The sequence below is a fragment of the Rattus rattus genome, chromosome 3 (assembly GCF_011064425.1).
Source record: "Rattus rattus isolate New Zealand chromosome 3, Rrattus_CSIRO_v1, whole genome shotgun sequence".
NCBI classification, from domain to species: Eukaryota; Metazoa; Chordata; class Mammalia; order Rodentia; family Muridae; genus Rattus; species Rattus rattus.
The window spans coordinates 50204910-50223902 of record NC_046156.1 but is presented as its reverse complement, the minus strand read 5'-3'; the positions used below and the strand labels follow the sequence as shown (position 1 = coordinate 50223902).

Here is an 18993-nt window from a genome sequence, read left to right as displayed (position 1 = left end):
CGCTGAGCCATCTCTCCAGCCCCCAGTTGTAAACACTCTTGATGGGCAAAGCGGAATGACAACGCCCGCACCGCCACTGTACTGAGAACCAGGCGTAGGCCTGCAAGGTTTAAGAGAAAACACATACTCAGGTCATTTGTGTTACGAAAATACCAAAGCTTTTACTGAGGTTCACAGAATATATACCGCAAGCCCACGGAGTGGAAGCACAATGGAGAAACAGGTTTACATTCTCAGCAGGAAAACAGAACTAAAAGTTGAGATCAAAGATATAGTGCACAGGTGTTACCTACACCCTATGGCCCAACAGAAAGGCCAAGATGGTCCTTCAAAACAGGCTTTCATATACATCAGCAAGGCTCAGCAGGGGGTAAACACTGTCGAATCCAGGAGGGTCTGACAAGTCCTCCTTTATTAATTTTTTAAGTAGCACCTGTCTTAGGTCACTTTGGAGGCGCAAACTCTTGTCCATCTTTGGGAATCTTTGCCAATTTCAAAGCCCCTGCCTTTGGCGGGAATTGGTCCCAAAGAGTTGCCCGTCTTTGGCTAACTGCTTCTCATAAAGGCTGAGACAGATGTGGGCAGAGGGATTGTCTCCTGCCAAGGAGAGCAACTGGGAGTGCTGTTTGCACATGCGAAAGGAAACAAAAGGCTAACTACGGCAGGTCCAAGGGCCATTACACCGAGGGGCAAAAGAGATCAAGGTGTTCCTGCAAAAAACACTGATTGTCGATTTAAATTTACAATTCCCAACTGTCAGCAACTTCTCCTGAAAGTTTATCCACTGTGCTTGCCTTAACATCAGACTGGGGGAGGGCAATCCCAGACACTGCAGTCACAGTGGCCGCAGCAGCAATGGCTGCTACAATAGCACCGAAGATGCCAATTGACAGTTCAGGATCAGCCGACCCTCTCCTGAATGACCAGCAGGCAATGGAACCATGCCTGAGGTCCGCACAACCAGGGCAGGGTTCCCTGGTCCTCAGCAGCTTCACACAGGTAGCGTTCCTGCGAAGGATAGTCAGTGTTATCTCCAGCATTAGCACCATTCAGGTAACACAAAGATCATTGATCCATTGTTCCAAACGCATAAATCTTCTTGAATACTCAAAACATAAACATTTTTGCTAAATGATTAACAAAAGTCAAAGCAAGAGTGTTATTAATTAAATAGCTATCCCACTATACCAGCAATAATCAAACCCACTATCCTATAACTTCTGTTTAAAGCCTGACTCACTTCTTCCAATACTTGTAAGCCTTTTAAAATATCAAGGTCCTATAATACAAGCAATAAAACCAATAACCCAGGAGGGTCCACAGTGCAACCCTGTTCATTATCTTCCTGGCATTGTTCCTTCTTCACCATCAACTCCCTTCCTTAGCTCTGGGTGGCTCCTGGTGGCTGAACCAGGACAAAACAGGATGCCTCAAGTCTGAGAGAGTAGTGTCCCCATGGTCTGTAGCCTTTCATAGACAGCAGAGGGCATGCAGGACTCTGTTCAGCTGGGCAGCTCAGGACCACATTCACATAAGACCAGTGGGTGCATTAAAGATATTCATGGTCACCAGGCACTGGGAAGATGTAAAGCAAACCACAGTGGGACGCACCTTCCCCAGAAAGAACCGCCATTCTCACATAGAAAAAAAGAGATGGGGGAGGGGAGCTGCTGGTTAGAATGTGGGCAGGAGAGAACACTGGACAATGCTGGTAAGAGTGCAAACTATCACAGCCATTGGGGAAAACAACCTGGTGATCCTTGAAAAGTCAAAACTAGAGCTACCATGTGATCCAGCAATACTGGATATATAGCCACAGGAAATGAAATTAGAATGATAGTAGAACGCACTTTACCATAGCCGTGAAATGGATGCCATCTAAGTACCCATTCTCTGACAAATGAATAATGAAAATGTGGTCCATGTGCAGCATGGGATACTATTTAGCCATAAAGAAGGAAGGTCTCTAACCAGGAATGCTAGGGAAACTGGATAGTCACATGCAAGAGATAGAAATAAGATCCCTGACTCTCATTCTATACAGAAATAGATTACAAAGGAACAGAAGACCTTTTTTTTTTTTTATCAGATAGTCTTTTATTTAAATATTTTCTTGTTGCTTCTTAACTAGCTGGGCACTCCACCGCACCACTGTTGATGTCACTATGATGTCACGAGGGTGGCGCCCATCCACGTTGCAGCCCACAGACTGTGCAGTACCCAGGATCTCCTTGATAGTTCCAGAAAGTTCTCTGGCCAAAGACTGGTGTCTCATCTGCCAGGCAATGTTGACAATCTCATCAAAAGTGATGTTTCCACTGTGTTTAATGTTTTTCTGCTTCTTCCTGTCTCTTGGTGGCTCCTTGAGGGCTTTGATGATCAGGGCAGAGGCAGAGGGCACCACCTCAATCTGGGCCTGTCTGTTCTGGGTGGTCAGTTTCACTGTAATCCTGAGGCCTTTCCAGTCACCGGTAACCTTGGCGATGTCATCACCAACTTTTTTGGGAGACAGACCCAGAGGACCGATCTTAGGGGCCAAGGCGGATGTGGCACCGAGCTCGCCTCCGGTACACCTCAAGTACACGACTTTGATCTTGTTGGGGTCGAACTTGGGCGGCATGGTGGAGGGGCTGGTGTCGGATGAACCGGAACAGAAGACCTTAATGTAAGAGTTCCATAGCTCCCAGATATAAGAGCACGGATGGGCAAGTGAGAGGGCATCAAGAAGAAAATTGCTGCACAGCGAGGGAAACTCTCAGGAGGGGGAGAAGACGTGCAGAGTGGGAGGAAGTCTCAGCCTGCCGCTCACCTGACCAGGGATTAATATCCAAAATATGAAAGGAATATAAAAGCTAAGCCAAGTATGACAGTACATGACTACAACCCAAATACCAGGAGGCAAAGCCATGAGGATCCCAAGTTTGACCCCAGCCTGGGCTATATAGTGGGATTTTGTGAAAAGGAAAAAAGATAAAAACCATAACAGCAAATAACAAATAATGAGAAAATGTTCTGAAAGGACTGCCACAGATCAGTAGCAGATGTTTGACAGTTTTAGTCACCAAGGGAAAGCAAAAGAAAGCTACGTTAAGATTCCACTTCAGCTTTGTCAGAACGCCATTTAAAAACAAAATAACAAATGCCGTCAAGGGTGTGGAGGGAACAATAGCTATACACGGTTACTAAGTGCACAAATTAGCACAGCTCTATAAAAACTATATGGAAGTTCCTCAGAAAAATAAAACAAAACAAACAACAAAAAAGTCAGCCATACAATCCCGTTTCATGGTGGCACACCCGTGTTTACTAACTAGAGTAGCTGAATTATGGGAGTGACCTACATGCACTGTAACAGATATGTGGCTAAATAAAGTTACCTTGGAGTATTACCCATAAAGGAAGAAGCTGTCATTGCATAAAGGTACGTGGAATTGGGGAGCATCTCATTAAGTGAAATAAGCCAGACGCAGATGACAAATGTTGCATGCTTTCTCTCATGTAAAGAAACAGAGGTCCCTGTGTTGGAAAGTGATTGTGGGCTTCCCATACCCTAGACGTGGATACTGCTGGAAGAGGATGCCGAAAGCCGTTCCCTATGTTTGCAAGGTCCACTTCTGTCCTTACCAGATCCTGGTGCTTTTAAACACATCTTCTTTCTCACAGACTCTTGGTCTCCTGACTGCTAACACCAGGTTCCGCTCACTGAGTGTTGTCTCCCACATGGGGCAGTGTCCTCGAAGGGGTAAGGACAGGAAGGAGAAGCAGTCTTTGCCTAGTTTTGCAAATGTCTGATGAGCTCCAGTTGCATCCTCCTGCCGGTCAGCCGTTCCTAGCTGCTGAGAAGAAAGGCCTCCAGAAGCCGGTGTGCTAATGGCTCCCTCTTCCCTGCGCCTTGCCTTCCAGGTGTTTGTGGACACCAGGAGGGCAGGGAGTAGATGGCAGGGCCACCACATAAAGTAGAAGTGGAGACACTGCCCACTCAGAACATCACAAAACAACTTTGACACTGCTTAGAAACTGGCTCAGGCATAGGAGGGAGCATATACCGTCAGTCACCTCAGAAGGTTATGTTCTGTCCCTGTGTCCAGCTTTTCTATTGAATTTGTTGCTAGCTTTTCTGCTACCTTCCCAACAACTGTGCAATAAACCTTACAGATGAGTGGGACAATTAGGGATTGGGAAGGGTACTGAGGGAGAAACGGAAGGCTGTGGAAGGGAAACAATAAGCTATAAAGAAAGTAAACATGATCAAGTTACAAAATATGCATATGTTAAAATGCCAGTTAAATCTACTAATTCATATAATTAATATTAATTAATCATTATAATAAAAAATTTTCTAAAGAATAAAATCTTGAAATCCTGCAACATGCACGGATGCAGTTAGAGGTCGTTAAGTTACATGGTACATTCTAGGCACAGAGAGATAAATCCTACCTGATTTCAGTCAGAGCTAAGGCAGTTCATCTCACAATAGGTGAGACTCCAGGCAGCCAGTATACTGCACGCCTATAATCCCCGCATGCAGAACGCAGAGGGAGGAGGATCATCAGACTGTGAAGGTAGAGTGACCACATACAAGATTATGCCTCAAAGGAGGAAGACAGAGGGTGGGGCGGGGGAGGAAGAGGAAGAGAAGGGGGTAGGTGGTTCCATGGGAATGGGGGTTACAGAAGCTGAGGAGAGAAGCTGTTCAGTGGGTCATCCTAGGTTGCCGTCATTCTGATGTGCTGTTCTACAGTAGTTGATTATAGACAATGGCAATGTTTGTATCTATCCAAATAACCGGAAGAAAGGACTTCCAATGTTTCCACTGCAAAGAACTGATATATGTTTAAGGGATAGATACGTTTGGCCTGGTTTCAACATTACATAATATTTCAGTGTATCAGAAACATCACATGGTATCCTGTGCCTACATATGACTTTTTATGATTTTGTGTATGCTAAAATATAAACGTATGAATCTGCTTTTAAAAGGGAGAAATGGCTTACTGTTTAAGAACACATGACTGGAATGGTCATCCATCCCAGCATCCACAGCTGGTAGCTTACAACTGCCGGAGGGCAGTTTCTGAGCATCTCACGCCCCCTTCTGGCCTCTGTAAATACCTGCAGTCACATAGCCATACACACAAACACATAACCATAATTTACAAATTAAGTCATTTTTAAATGAAAAATAAGCAAGGGAATATGTTCTCCACATGATAAGGACCACACTCATATTGCTAAACTGAAGTTTTACCAAACAAGACCCATAATAGTTTCATGAGTTGTATTCCTTTTTATTATTTTTTTTTAACTTTTTAAAAGTGGGAATCTCTGTCCAGCATACTACTGGTGTGTACAGGAAGCAACTTGCAGCTCTTGATACATTTAACAAAGCTCAGAGACTTTCTGAGTGGTCAGCACTGGGGAGTGCTGTAGCAAATAGTGGGTGGAGGATGGGGAAGCCATGAACATCCCACAATGCACAGCAGAGCCCCACAGCGAAGAACCACTCAGCCCAAATGTAGTCACGACTAGGTGAGGGGACCCTACCTAGTCTGTGAGCCGCGAATGACTGAAAAACCACAGCTGGAGAAACATAGCCTTAGAAATGCTGGCCAGTGACAGGTAGAGCAGAGCAGTGGGCGAGGAACTGCTGGGGGAGGGGAGGAGTTAGCAGCCACAGTCTTGCTCTGGGGAAACCCTGAGGCATCTGGCTGCATGTTCACGAAAGGAGTGGGAGATTTTCCCTATTCTTAAGGAATAAACATTTATTTCTCCCTTTTTTTAATTTTATATACATTGGTGTTTTTACCTCCAGGTGTGTCTGTGTGAGGGTGTTAGACCCCTTGGAACTGGAGTTACAGACAGTTGCGAACTGCCATGTAGGTGCTGGAAATTGAACCTAGATCTTCTAGAAACTCAGCCAGTGCTTATGACTTTCAAGCCATCTCTCCAGCTCCATAATAAGCATTTCTTTTACAACTCCTAAGAAATCCTAGGCTGGAGAGATGACTCAGCAGTTAAGAGCACTTGCTGCAGAAGACCTGGGTTTAGTTCCAGGTACCCAAGATGGCAGCTTATAACCAGCCATAATTCCAGTTCCAGAGGACCTGGTGCCCATTTCTGGCCTCTGTGGGCTTCTGCAGTCACGTTGAACACATAGTACATGCAGCCAAAATGTTCATATACATAAAATAAAAATAAATAAACCTTGAAAATAAAAAGCAAGAAAACAAACATATGCCTCACAGGGCAAGAATTAAATATAAAAGCACATAATGGCTACCACGGACCAAGGACAGCATTGCTATGATGGGGTCGCCATAGCAGTAACTTCCCTCTAGTGCCTGCCCAGCCTTGCAAACCTCCCAGATAGTCTCGTACCGAAGAATTGGGCAAAATGAGCAGGCTGATTTTCCCTTTGGACTCCCTCAAAATCACCAATAATGAGCTGAGAGACTATCTAGAAACAGAAAAAGATATCCTACCTCTAAACCTTCATCCAATCTGCTCCAAACAGAAAAATGCCCCCCCCATTGAAGTGCTATAATGTGTTATTTCTTTGTAGACTTATTCTTTCATTATTGTAATTAATTTTTATGTTTGTTTGCTTTATATACTCAAGGTTCTCTATACAAGCATACAAAGAGATAGCAATAGATTAGATATGAGTAACTTATGACTGGACGTGGGTGAAAGGTCGTGACGTAAGGAAGTTTCATGGTCTCTGCAATTCAAAGCATAGGACTCAATCGGAGGCGTAACTCTTTCAAGTTGAAGGGCGGATGAGTGGAGGGCAAGGCTGTAAAGCTCTGCCAAGTCTTAGAGCAGAGGACCTATAGTCCGAGACAGGAGAAGGTGAACTGTTCTAATTCACCCTTCTGTGTTAGAATTGTCCAGGCTCTAAGTGAGTATCTGAGGCTCCTCCTAACGGTGAACGGTGATCGGTGAGAGTTACCTCCTCTACTCAATCAAACGCTAACTAAGCTTTTCTGGAGATAATGAGGGATGGTGTCTTGGAATGTATGTGACATTTACATTAACAGACTCACAGTTACAACACCTCTAAGGAAACAAGGAGTGGACTGCCTCAGGGCCTTTCATCTTACTCCAGGAGATGACTAGGCAATGGGTAGGAAGTGACTCGGAGCTTTGATCAGGGAGATTCCCAGGACTTTAATTACTCAGGTGAAAACATGTATGAGCAACGATCTACAAAGTGCTAGGCAAGCATTGCAGAGCATTCAAGCTAGGTGTGGTGGCATACATCTTTGTCCCAGCACGCAGTCAGGAGGCAGAAGTGCACGTGTGTGTGTGTGTGTGTGTGTGTGTGTGTGTGTGTGTGTCTGTGTGTCTGTGTGTGTGTGTGTGTGTGTGTGTCTGTGTGTGTCTGTGTGTGTGTGTCTGTGTGTCTGTGTGTCTGTGTGTCTGTGTGTCTGTGTGTCTGAGTGCCTGTGCGTGTGTCTCTCTGCCGGAGGGGGGGGGGTGGGGGTGTCAGAGTCTGAGACTAGCCTGGCCTAACAGGTGAGTTGCAAGACAGCCAGGGCTTGAAATAACAAAGGGGGAGGGAAGGAGGGAGGGAGGGAGGAGGGAGGGAGGGAGGGAGGGGAGGAAAAAGAATTGAAAAATTGTTGGCCACCAGGTGCTTCAGCAATAAGACTTACTGTTGTCACCAAAATTTAAATTATTTCATGTGAAGAGCACAAGATAACTTTATAAAGTACTAAAGTAGTTTTGGGTTTGTACCTGAATTAGCTACTCTGGGGTGATTTATCCAAATAAAAGGAGGGAAAGAGTTGAGAGATGGACGCCGGGAGAAGCTTTCTGAGTTAGTGAAACCTACACACCCAGGTGACACTGAGATGACAGCCATGACCACACCTCATCTGCAGCAGGCACCCAAAAAACCCAGGTGAGCGTGGAGGAGTAAAACCCTGCCCACAAACTAACTGCTCGCTTCTGCCATGTCCAGAAGGCTCACGATGCTCTTAGAAAGAACGCCCTAACGTTCACTCTAGGTGTGATTTTCAGTCACTTCAGGAGAACATCAGGCACATGAAGGACCAGATCTGACACAAGTTCACCAACTCCTGTCCCCCATCGGATGTGAGACATTCTACAGGGAGTAATCTAGGGTTATGCAGGACTTAGACGGTGTTCTGTTCTGCTAACTAATGGTGTTCGTCCTGATTCCATGGGCTAAGTGAGTGGTTGTTCACTTTGGAGAAATATCTATGTAAATCTTAAGTCATTTTTAGAGATGTATTTCTGACTATAGTTTTTTAACAAATCCTTACTGAATTAGTAACTGAATATACGGAGACACACCTTCATACAACGTAACCCAACAAGTAAGACTTATAAAAATATTGAAATGAGCTTTATTTTAAATTTTTAGTTCTTTTATTTTTCAGACTATAATATAATTACATCATTTCCCCTTCCCTTTCCTCCCTCCTGACCCTTCCATATACTTCTATTTTCATTAATTGTTGCACATATATATTCTATGTTGCATATATACACAATATGTATATATATATACATAGTGTCGTCGTCCTGCCCCTCCCCCGCTCCCCGCCCCCAGCATTCCTTTGTTGCCTGCAGTTCTTTGTCTAGTTTGAGGCCTCATGGGCTTTCCCACTGCCCACTTTGGCATGTCTCCTGGTGTTGTCCTTGTTCAGCTCAGGTTTAGGCAGCCATGTTGGTGAGACTTCAGGAGCCGTCTAACATTCCTAGGAGACACAGTCTCACAGCAAGCTCTTTGTTCCTCTGGCTCTAAACAGTCTTTCCACCCACCCTTCTGAAGTGATCCCTGAGCCTTAGATGTAGGAGTTGAGCTGCAGATGCTATCAGTTGGGACTAGGTACCGCAGTGTGGCAGAACCTTCCCCTAATGAATAAAGATTTCAAGGAGCCAATCACTGGGCGGGTAGGCAGGACTTCTGGGTCGGAGAGAGAAAGAGGGGAAGCAGGAGAGGGAGGAGAGGGATGCGGCCTTTTGGACCAGAGAGATGAGCACGGAGGCCAAAATGTAGGTAGCAGAGACCACCAGTTCAGGTGGAGGACCCGTTGGGATCCGCTACCAGAGGATTTATAACGTAGGATCGCTTACAGATTAGGACGCCAGTTGCTGCGCCCAGCGATCGTGTTACCAATTGATTCTAAACTAGGTTTGTGTGGTGTTCTTCACACTGCGACTCAACTGGGTTCCAGAGAGAAAGGTATGGCGGCAAAGCGTGCGTTTATGAGAAGTGCACCCCCAACTAGCCATGGGAATTTGGAAGCGTGGGGCTGGCGTGGCATGGGAACTTAGCGAGCCAGGTGGAGAGATTTCAGAGCTCCAGTTAAGAGAGTCTGCCCAGAGGGTTTCAAGGGAATCCAGCTTAGGAACCTCTGGGTCTGAGGTACATAGTGTCTTCAGCAATAGGGGCTTAACCAACGCTAATAGCGACAGATAGCCTGGGGTGTTCTGGGAGTCTCTTGGACAACCTGACCAACAATTCAAAAGAGGATTGTTCATGATTGCTGTGGCTTTTGCTCAGTGGCCTTTGACCCTTAGAGGCAGCACTGTTAACCCAAAGCAACTGCATTTTAAATCTGAGTGGGAGAGGATACGAGAGGGTGTAAAGAAGCACCAGGCCCGGTACAGATCCCAACTAGGCTTTGACTTGGAGATCTTAAGACAAAGATGGCCCTCTGAAGTATCAAAGTAGAACATGTACAAAAGAATCCTAGTCAGAGTGACTGGATTCTGCTCACCAGAAACACTGCAATTCCAAAAGGGGAGAGGCCACCTGAAACGGAAAGTTCCCTCTACGATTCCATACCTATCCAAAATATTGCCGATATAAATGGTAGGAAAAAACATCTGAAATTACGAAGAAATTTATTTCATGGGAACTCACAGAGAGAAGGGATTAAGCAAGATGTTCCCCATCCCTGATGACCAAGACAGGATACCCTGAAGGCATCAGAGACAGGATCCTGGAGACACAGATGTAAGGCAGCCATAGCACAGCTGGCAGAGAGGATCCTGGCTTACTGCTGGGGACTCCCACCAGCCTGGATCCCCACCCCTGAGACCTGCGTGACAAACCTCAGTGCTGCTAGCATAAAAGAGATCCAAGCTCCCTTTGAGCTCCACAGAGCCTTCTGCAGCTGCCTCCTGTGAAACTCAGGTGAGGCCAGGAAGTCCCAAACCCCTGCCTATCCAACTGAAATCCCTGTGAACGCAGCATCTGCCAGGGTCACTAGGCAGGCATTGGAGATCGCAGTAAAAGCTGGCAGTGCAGAAGCCAGAGCCGGTGTGATTTGGACTTTACAGGAGAGACCCAAAAGAGCTGTGCAGGGACCTCACACATACATCAGGCATCTCTAGTCTCCAGACAAGCATGGGGAATCCCAGGCTGAGCGCTGATGAAGTCTCAACTCTTCACAGCAGCACAGCAACTGACAGGAAAGCCATCAAGTGGGCGCAGGACACAGTCATGCTAGAAGGGCACTTTGCTAAAGAAAACCAGGGGCCTAGGCTTTAGAGGGCTTGAAGGGGCAGGGACTGGGTGAAAGGAGACCCTTGACATTCTGCAGTCAGGAAGGGGATAGGTAGAAGAAGGTAGCACCAGGGATACGGGAATCTCAACTGTTTCCAGAACCCCAGGTTCCCACTTCCTGCCGAGTCAAAGCCCTACTTATTGCCCCAAGTAGCCACCCTTGTATATAGGGGTGTCCGGAGGAAGCGGCTGGTCTTCATGTAAGCAGAGATCTTCTTCAGTCCCTGAGAGTTAGAGAAAAACAGAAAACCAAAAACTAAGGTTTGCTCAGAGTCAAAAAGGTTAATCAGCTTCACTACTAGTATGTGGCACCCATCTGGGATTAGTTTGGCCTCTGTCTCTCAAATTTTGTACTCTCTCGGCACACTCCCTTCCTGACCTCCCCAAGGGACCCTGTCACCCTCCTGTCTACACAGACATGCTCCTCTTGCATACAGAAACTCCACGTTCCCTGGGTTTACACACTGAGGAAGAATCGATCTAGCAGGACAAAGAGGCAGTGATTCAGCAAAACCAGGGTCAAAGTTTACAGATACAGATAGAGCAGAAAAGAAAAGCCAGGCTCACTCCGCTCGCTCCCTAAGGGGAAAGCCACACTTCTGCACCCGGTACTGAGCTCCAACCAGTCCTGTCTCCAGCCTTGATACAGACGTGGACCAGGTGCAATGGCAGTTACATGTGCTGTTGGCCTTCTAGCAGGAGAGCGAGCCCCTAGAATAGCTCTAAAGAGATCACTGAGGTCCAGAGTCGCCTGTATCCAAGGGAACCAAGCTCCCGTTTAACCTAAAGCTGCAGCCTTCAGCTCTCCACAGTCTTCCCTCTGAAGGCCACTCAGCTTGGACCGAATGAAAACTAGCTGAGAATGTGCATCACTTGATAAGGAATGGAGAGAAAAAATAATTCCAGACTGAAAAGTCCATCAGACTAAGATCTCCAATCCCCAAATTTCTAATAAATTAACTGGCATAGGTAATCAGATGACAATTCTCTGGTAAATCAGGGCTTCCCAGCACCCAAGTGGGACCCCACGCACCTCCCAGTCTGGTATGCCTAGTGTTATCCGTCACACTTGGCTCCGAGGTGGGAGGTGGGTATAAGGACCACCTTGTCCTTTCCTACTGGGCATTGCATTGCCTCATATAAAGATCAGGAAAACAAGTAAAAATAAGTTTATAATGCCATCCCACAGAACACTTGGACACTCAAAATAAAAAAGGACAGGAGGGAGGAAAGCCCATGACACACATTTCAGGATGAAATTCTCTGACAGGAGCCCCAACACAAGTCTCAGCAAAGCAGTCAACAGGCCAGGTACAAATATTCTCTACATCCTGGTACTTCACGCCAGCTTTCTTCAGTTTGCTCTGCTAACCTGGACTGCAGCCCCTACCTGCTGCTCTGAGGAGGAGGAGGAAGTCAATGGGAACCGAGGGCACAGCTCTGCTAGTGCCGGAACCCTGAGGGCAAGTGTAACTACAGGTTCACATTTCCTTAGCTGAGCAATGGGACTGGTCATCCTCTCCGCCCACCACGGAGGGATGCTGATCATTATAAGCCTGACTGGCAGAGGTAAGACGCTCAGCACTGGTTCGGGCAGAGAGCAAGTGCTCCGTTCCTGATACTTATCAACACTTCATCTCCAAACCCACGAAAACATCGAGGAGAAGTTGACAACCGAGGGGAAGCAGGATCAGGACATCACCTCGAAGCGGGCCACAAAGTCCTTCAGGTTTGGGAAGGCGTCCAGGCACTTGGGTTCGAATATAAGGTGCAGGTCCAGGATATCATAAGCAAGGAAATCTACAAAAGTAATCTGCAAAAGGCCAGGAATGAGAGGGCATGGAATTCTGTCCCCTGGAAGAATGACAACTCCCAACTTCTTCTCTTTTACCTTTTCACCAACGAACCACGTCTGCTTCCCCAGGAACTGTGAGAAGAGCTCCATCATCCCAGGGAGCTGCTCCAAATATTCTGCCTTCAGGTTCTCCTGAGGCAGAGAGAGCTGTCACTGTGGAAGTTCCCTGGGAGAAGGACTAGTCCTTCAGTATCATCCATGACCCTAATACCGGGATTGGGCAGCCATCTCCACTGAGATGGAGACTCAGTCAACATCCAGGCTCTGATCTAACCTATGAGCACTTACTGGACTCCTCAGTAGCCCACCCTACCCTTCAAATGCAGTGGCAAGCCGGGGAGGAGTAAGACACTGCCCACAGTGGGCAGCATCATTCCTGATGCCCACACCTAGGAGTGTCCTAAGCACCTGGCAGGTACTGATGCCAGGTAGCATCAAAGAATCAAGAACTAAAATACTCGGAGGAGATAAGAGGTCCACACAATGTCTCTCAGAAGAGTGAAAAATACTAGACTTCTCCTCATAAACTGAGGAGAAATTGAAGCAGGAGAGGAGAGAACGTCCTTCAGGCTGACCCTGTGCTACGTATGGAATAATATGCTGAGTCCTGTGGGTGTGGAGAGAAGCACTTTGACAGGCTGGAAAGGGTTCTGTGACAGTCCCTGGACTTCTTTTTGTAATGCACAGGGTATGTGTGTGTTTCGTGAACAGCAAAGATATGAACTAGCTGGTAGAGGTAGACAGCACAGGTGGAAAACACTTGAAAAACATGACTTCACTATGTAGGAACTTAATGTTTACTCCGGGACGTCTGGACTGCACCCTAAAATAGGTGGCATCTAAATGTGAGTATTCATTTGATAGTTCAGTGTCATGGGGACAACAGACAAAACATCCTGGAGGGTAAGTGGCTAAGAAATTCATAAGGTAAATAAGATCTGTGCAGATTGGGAATCTGAGAGAGCTGACTCCTGATCCAAACACTACCTGGTCCAGCATAGGGTGGGAGACGGACAAGACTCACAAAGTCTGGGCTGTAACAGACTCTAGCCAGCTGATTGGAGACATCCATAGCCTGGTTCTCCAAAATGTCCACACGAATCTTCTCTTCTTCTGTCTCCCCACCTGAAGGACACACAGCACAGACACGTCACACCAGCTGAGCCAAGGAGGCTGTCCCCCGTGCACCACCCTGCAGCCAGCCCCACTCACACAGGTTGTGCTTTCGGGCAATATAGCGCAGGATGGCATTGCTCTGGGTGATCTTGTGTGACCCATCGATTAAGTAGGGCAGCTGTTTGGACAAGAAAGGATGGTCAGATGGGATAGTAGGTCCCAACCATCTCTGGATTAGGACAGACTTGTAGCCTGGCATTCATCGTGGCTAGCATGTGAAGGCCTCCATGAACACACTGCACACTGAATGGAAAAGCTGGGACACAGCCTTTCCCATCTAAGAAACACTGTGCAGCCACCAGGAATGAGAGCAGGTGAACAGAAGGAAGTGTTGATTCCAAGCCCCCTCAGCCATAGGAGAACACCAGGCCTTCCCCAAACCTCCCCTCCCCTGCACCTACATTGGGGAAGTCCAGGCCCAGTTTGAACTTCTCACTCAGCCACTGGCTTCTGTCATAGTCAGGAGCTGTGATTGATAAGATTACATAAAGAAATCAGCCCAGTGTCTAACACACCAATTCCAGGGACCCAACCCTCTAAGCAGGGATCTGCAACTTCGAACAGTGACCCTTCAGGGATAAAGAGTGCTTAGGACTGAGGGCCCTACAGCTCTTAACCTTAGAAAAGGTTGAGGCAAGTCTTCATGGGGAATGTGATCTAATTTCAACAGGAAGGGGACCCACCCCTCCACTTCCAGAGTTCTATATTCAAAGGTCAAGCCCAACTCTCTGGGGCTTACAGAAAGAGGCAGATTCTAAGTCCACCCGGGGGAGCTCTGTAGTGTGTGTGTGTGTGTGTGTGTTGGGGAGGGTGGGCGTGTAATGTAATGAAGCCACCAATTGCTTAGCACCAATGGACAGGAGAAGTCGACGAATGGCATTACCGTCGCCCATGGTGTATGTCTTCTCCTCATAGCTTGAGTCTGTGTATTCCAGGAGTAGTCGAATAGCATGAGCCAGCTGCAGGGATAGATCAGGAATGGGGCCGGGGGATTTCTATGTGACGTCACTTCCTCCAAGTGCGTACACACGGGTGCGCTCAAGGAAATGTGTGCAAGATCCTCAGCTAGACAAGCAAGGGATTCCTCTAGCGTCCCACCCCTACCCCGCTCGCCTTATCCTCGCCCTGCAATCCTTCCCACTCATCAGGTGGTCGCTTACCCCACGGATGTCCCAGTAACCCAGTGTCATAGGCATGATGCTGGTGCCTGAGACTGAGTCCACTAGCCTACGGTGTGAGTAGCTTTGACTTTATCCTAGAGCCCTCGGGTAGCTGGGCGGGGCTGGTGCCCGGGCGTGATCCTGCCCATCCAGACTCTGCCCCGCAGCAAACACCACGCCCTACAGCTTTTCCCCTGACAGACGCCAAATTACTGAGCTCCGCCCCCAACAGACCGGACAAACGTAATATGCGATTCCGCTTACGGTTCCGCCCACTCTTCCTGCTGAGTGCGCAGATGCAGAGTTCCAGCTGACTCCTCGTCTTTGCTAGGCTGCTCTGCCCTCTTTCCCGGTTTGCTCTCGGGAATTCAGTCAGGCCACAAGAGGAGTCCCCAACCAGGAGTGTTGATTAAGTACTTCATCCCTGCTGTCAAACAAGACAGACTTCCGCAGGGCTCTGCTGATGACAGTGGTCCCCAGGTGATGTTTTTCCACCTGGCAGAAAGCAGTCTCTGTTCAGAGGTTCCTCATCTGAATTTAAAGAGATTATTTCTATCACAGATAAACCTGACTCAAAAAAAAAAGTGGGAAAATGGAAAATTTGAATGTTCATACATGGTCAGGATGTCTGTATTATCCAAGGACTAAAACAAATACATGTCTCTTAACAGAGGTAGCTTTCTCTATTGTGTGACCGTCCTAGTGTACTTACACAGACCTAAGACTTCATCTGAAATGTCCGAGGGCACACAGGGCCAGTATGTGACAACTCAGGATTAGCTTATAGCAAATGCAATCAAGAAAGAGATGTCTGAGTTGTCTATGGCTGCTGTTCACCGCAGAACACACTGTTTCACATAACATTGATTGTTGTATGTATTCAAAGACTGTAGTCTGCAGGGGTAGGGCGGTTAGGGAAGTGAGCTCTCATTTTGTACAACAGACATCACACATTCACTGCATTTTGTTATTACTTTAAGACTCCTACAAGATTATCAAATGATAAGGATTTTAAGCTCCATTATCATTCTTCCTGAGTCTACAGGGTCCATTAATTAAAATGTCCTAAAATGGCAGGTGACTGTACCTAAAATTCTTATTAATGTTAAGAATGGACTGTGATGGGGTTGGGGATTTAGCTCAGTGGTAGAGCGCTTTGCCTAGGAAGCGCAAGGCCCTGGTTCGGTCCCCAGCTAAAAAAAAAAAAAAAAGAACCAAAAAAAAAAAAAAAAAAAAGAATGGACTGTGACAATACGATATGACAAAAATATCTCTTACATTCTAAGAGACTGGGACTTTTGCTGGGTCTCACAACAAGAGTTAGTAATACACCTTGAAGTCACTTAAGGCTGCTATCCTACTGTGTACTCTGTTTGTTTAACCTCCCTTTAAGAGAATGGTGTAAGAACAAATTTACTTGTCTTGGATTTCCCATGTAATAAACGTCTATGACCTAAGCTAACACAGAGCTGTAATCGTGGTTTTTGTTTTCATCACCGAGATCAGGTAGCTCACTACTTCCTGACCTATGCCCCTTCTGGATTCTATGGGCACTTGCACACTGCAATACATATGTACATACATGCATGCATGCATATATACATGCATGCATACATACATACATACATACATACATACATACATAGAAAATAGCCACCAAGTGATGGAGGTACACATCTTTAATCCCAGTATGAGGTCTACAGAATGAGTTCCAGGACAGCCAGGGCTACACAAAGAAACCCTGTCTTGAAAGAAACAAAAACAAACAAAACCATTTCCAATAGAACGGGTGCTCAGTGCTTTGGAGGGAATATGTTCTCTTTGAGATGATCAGTACTAACCTATGGATAAATACTTTAGAGTTTCATAAAATCCTTCTTCTGTTGACTCAAGGAAAACTCTTCTCAGGCCTTTTAAAAGTAGTCTCATGTCCTAGACAGCAGCTTGACACTGAAGCTGGTACCTCTGATAACATTGCAGGTGCCGAATGAAGCCCTCACACTCCTCGATCGTAGTTCACTGTACTCACATAGCATCTAAGCCTGGGGGTGAAACTTTCAAACACATGGGACAGCATCTTATTAACTCATCAGGAGGTCATTCCCAGGCCCAGAAGGGATTGATCTACCATTCATTAAAACTACTAGCGATGTGTTAAGCTGTGTGGGCTAAGAGTGCTTTGTTCATTTAGTTTGACAATTTTACTAGCTCTTTCTATTTTTCCCCTGAGAATATATACATGAATGTATGTATGTATGTATGTATGTATGTATGTATGTATGTATGTATATGTGTATATATATATGGCCACAGTTAAAGCACTACAAGAAAGGAAACACTTCTATTTGCCCTGCAGGGAGGGAGAAAGGAAGTCATCAGAGCACATTCCCAATCCACTGTGGGAGGCAGTCAGTCACATAAATATCCACTTAGAGGTTGGCGGGGGCTTTAAGATCCTGGCTTTCTTCCACATCCCACATTACACTGATTAGCTGCACACCACTGGCAGGAGGACATATTTTTCAAAACCTCTTTGGTCATATCTGTGAAGTCACAGCCCTCTTTGGTTTATTAGTGCTGCTGACTTATGTTCCATGAGACGCTTTTGCTCAGCTACCTTTGAAGTTTACCTGAAAACACAAACACCCATCCTGACCCACCAAAGCTTTCTGGGTTTTCTGCTCTTTTGAGTCACTCATTTGTAGAATTAGAAGCGATCTCTCCAGATTCCACCACAGCCTGTCTTTTCCGGGTGATCACAGTCTATGTTACTGTTGCTGTGTTGAGCACACTGCTTAACTTCTCCGCGGTCCTAGGTCCCATGCTCAACAATATTTCCTTCAATTGTATTAAAGCTAAAAGTCTACTTGTTTTTTAAGTTTGCAGGTTTTCTTGGAGGGGTTGTTTGTATTGTTGCTGTGGCTGTGAATTTTGTTTTGTTTTAGTCTTAGGGTTTGTTTTGTAGAAAGAGAGTCTCACACATGCTATAATTCACTAAGCCCAAGCTTACTTCAACCTCCCGGCGATATTCTCCTCATCCTCCTGAGAGGTACAAGGTGTGAACACACCACAGGTGGCTTAAAAGTTTTGCTTTAATCTGTTACTGCGGTTTTATAATTCTTGCCAAAGTCAAAAAACTCTACATTTCCAATGCATTCAAAGTGGACAGAAACTGCCCCACCCACACACACACACATAAATTTTTTGGACACCAGAAGTGATTTCATTCCACAGTGGTCTATATTTTAAGGGTGAATTTAGGTCTATGCTAACATATATGAAGATTTTTAAATTGTGTGTATGTGATCGCAACTGTAGATGGCCACGGAGGCCAGAAGCACTGCGTCTTCTGTAGCTGGAGTTACAGGAGGTTGTGAGCTACCCAGTGTGGGTGCTGGGATCCAAATTCAGGTCTTCTGCCAGAGCAGTACATGCTGTTAAACTCCAGCCTCTGTCATCACATTTTTTTAAAAAAAGATGTATTTACTTCTATGAGTACACTGTCTCTGTCTACAGACTCACCAGAAGAGGGCATCGGATCCCATTACAGGTGATTGTGAGCCACCATGTGGTTGCTGGGATTTGAACTCAGGGCCTCTAGAAGAACAGTCAGTGCTTTTAACCACTGAGCCTTCTCTCCAGCCTCCATTATCACATTTCAAAACATGAGAAAATAAAATCAGATCAGGACTCTCCAAGCAACTTTCCAACAAAAACGTTTAAGAGTAAAGGAAAAGCACGGGGAGTCAGCAGAATGAGTTCATGAGAAAAGAGCTCTAAGAACCCTGGTGCACAATGACTAAGTTACTTAGCATGCGAAATCCACTCCCTTAGCCTGCTATGTGTACCGGCTGGTTTGTGTGTCAACTTGTCACAAGCTGGAGTTATCACAGAGAAAGAAGCCACCCTTGAGGAAATGCCTCCATGAGATCCAGCTGTAAGGCATTTTCTCAATTAGTGATCTCAAGAGTGGGAGGGCCAATCCATTGTGGGTGGTACTACCCTGGGCTGGTGGTCTGGGTTCTATAAGAAAACAAGCTGAGCAAGCCAGGGGAAGCAAGCCAGTAAGAAACATCCTTCCATGGCCTCTGCATCAGCTCCTGCTTCCTGACCTGCTTGAGTTCCAATCTTGACTTCTTTTGGTGATGAACAGCAACGTGGATGTGTAAGCTGAATAAACCCTTTTCTCCCCAACTTGCTTCTTGGTCATGATGTTTGTGCAGGAACAGACACCCTGGCTAAGATACTGTTTTTGT

At 46.2% G+C, this 18993-nt stretch overlaps 1 protein-coding gene, 1 non-coding gene and 1 pseudogene across 2 annotated transcripts; 1 reads left to right on the top strand and 2 right to left on the bottom strand.

Annotated features, from left to right (window-relative positions):
- Nucleotides 1-2123: 2123 nt before the first annotated feature.
- LOC116895363 lies at nt 2124-2640 on the bottom strand (annotated as a pseudogene).
- An 874-nt stretch (nt 2641-3514) lies between these two features.
- LOC116897459 lies at nt 3515-3646 on the top strand. Its single transcript, XR_004387489.1, has one exon. It is a non-coding gene; the product is annotated as a small nucleolar RNA SNORA71 (small nucleolar RNA).
- A 6219-nt stretch (nt 3647-9865) lies between these two features.
- Gstm4 (glutathione S-transferase mu 4) lies at nt 9866-14925 on the bottom strand. Its single transcript, XM_032897497.1, has 8 exons — nt 14738-14925; nt 14461-14536; nt 13979-14043; nt 13614-13695; nt 13426-13526; nt 12438-12533; nt 12249-12359; nt 9866-10770 (listed from the first exon to the last, which is right to left on the bottom strand). The coding sequence occupies exons 1-8, from the start codon at nt 14771-14773 to the stop codon at nt 10681-10683; spliced, it is 657 nt and encodes a 218-aa protein (XP_032753388.1). The 5' UTR covers nt 14774-14925; the 3' UTR covers nt 9866-10680.
- Nucleotides 14926-18993: the final 4068 nt, after the last annotated feature.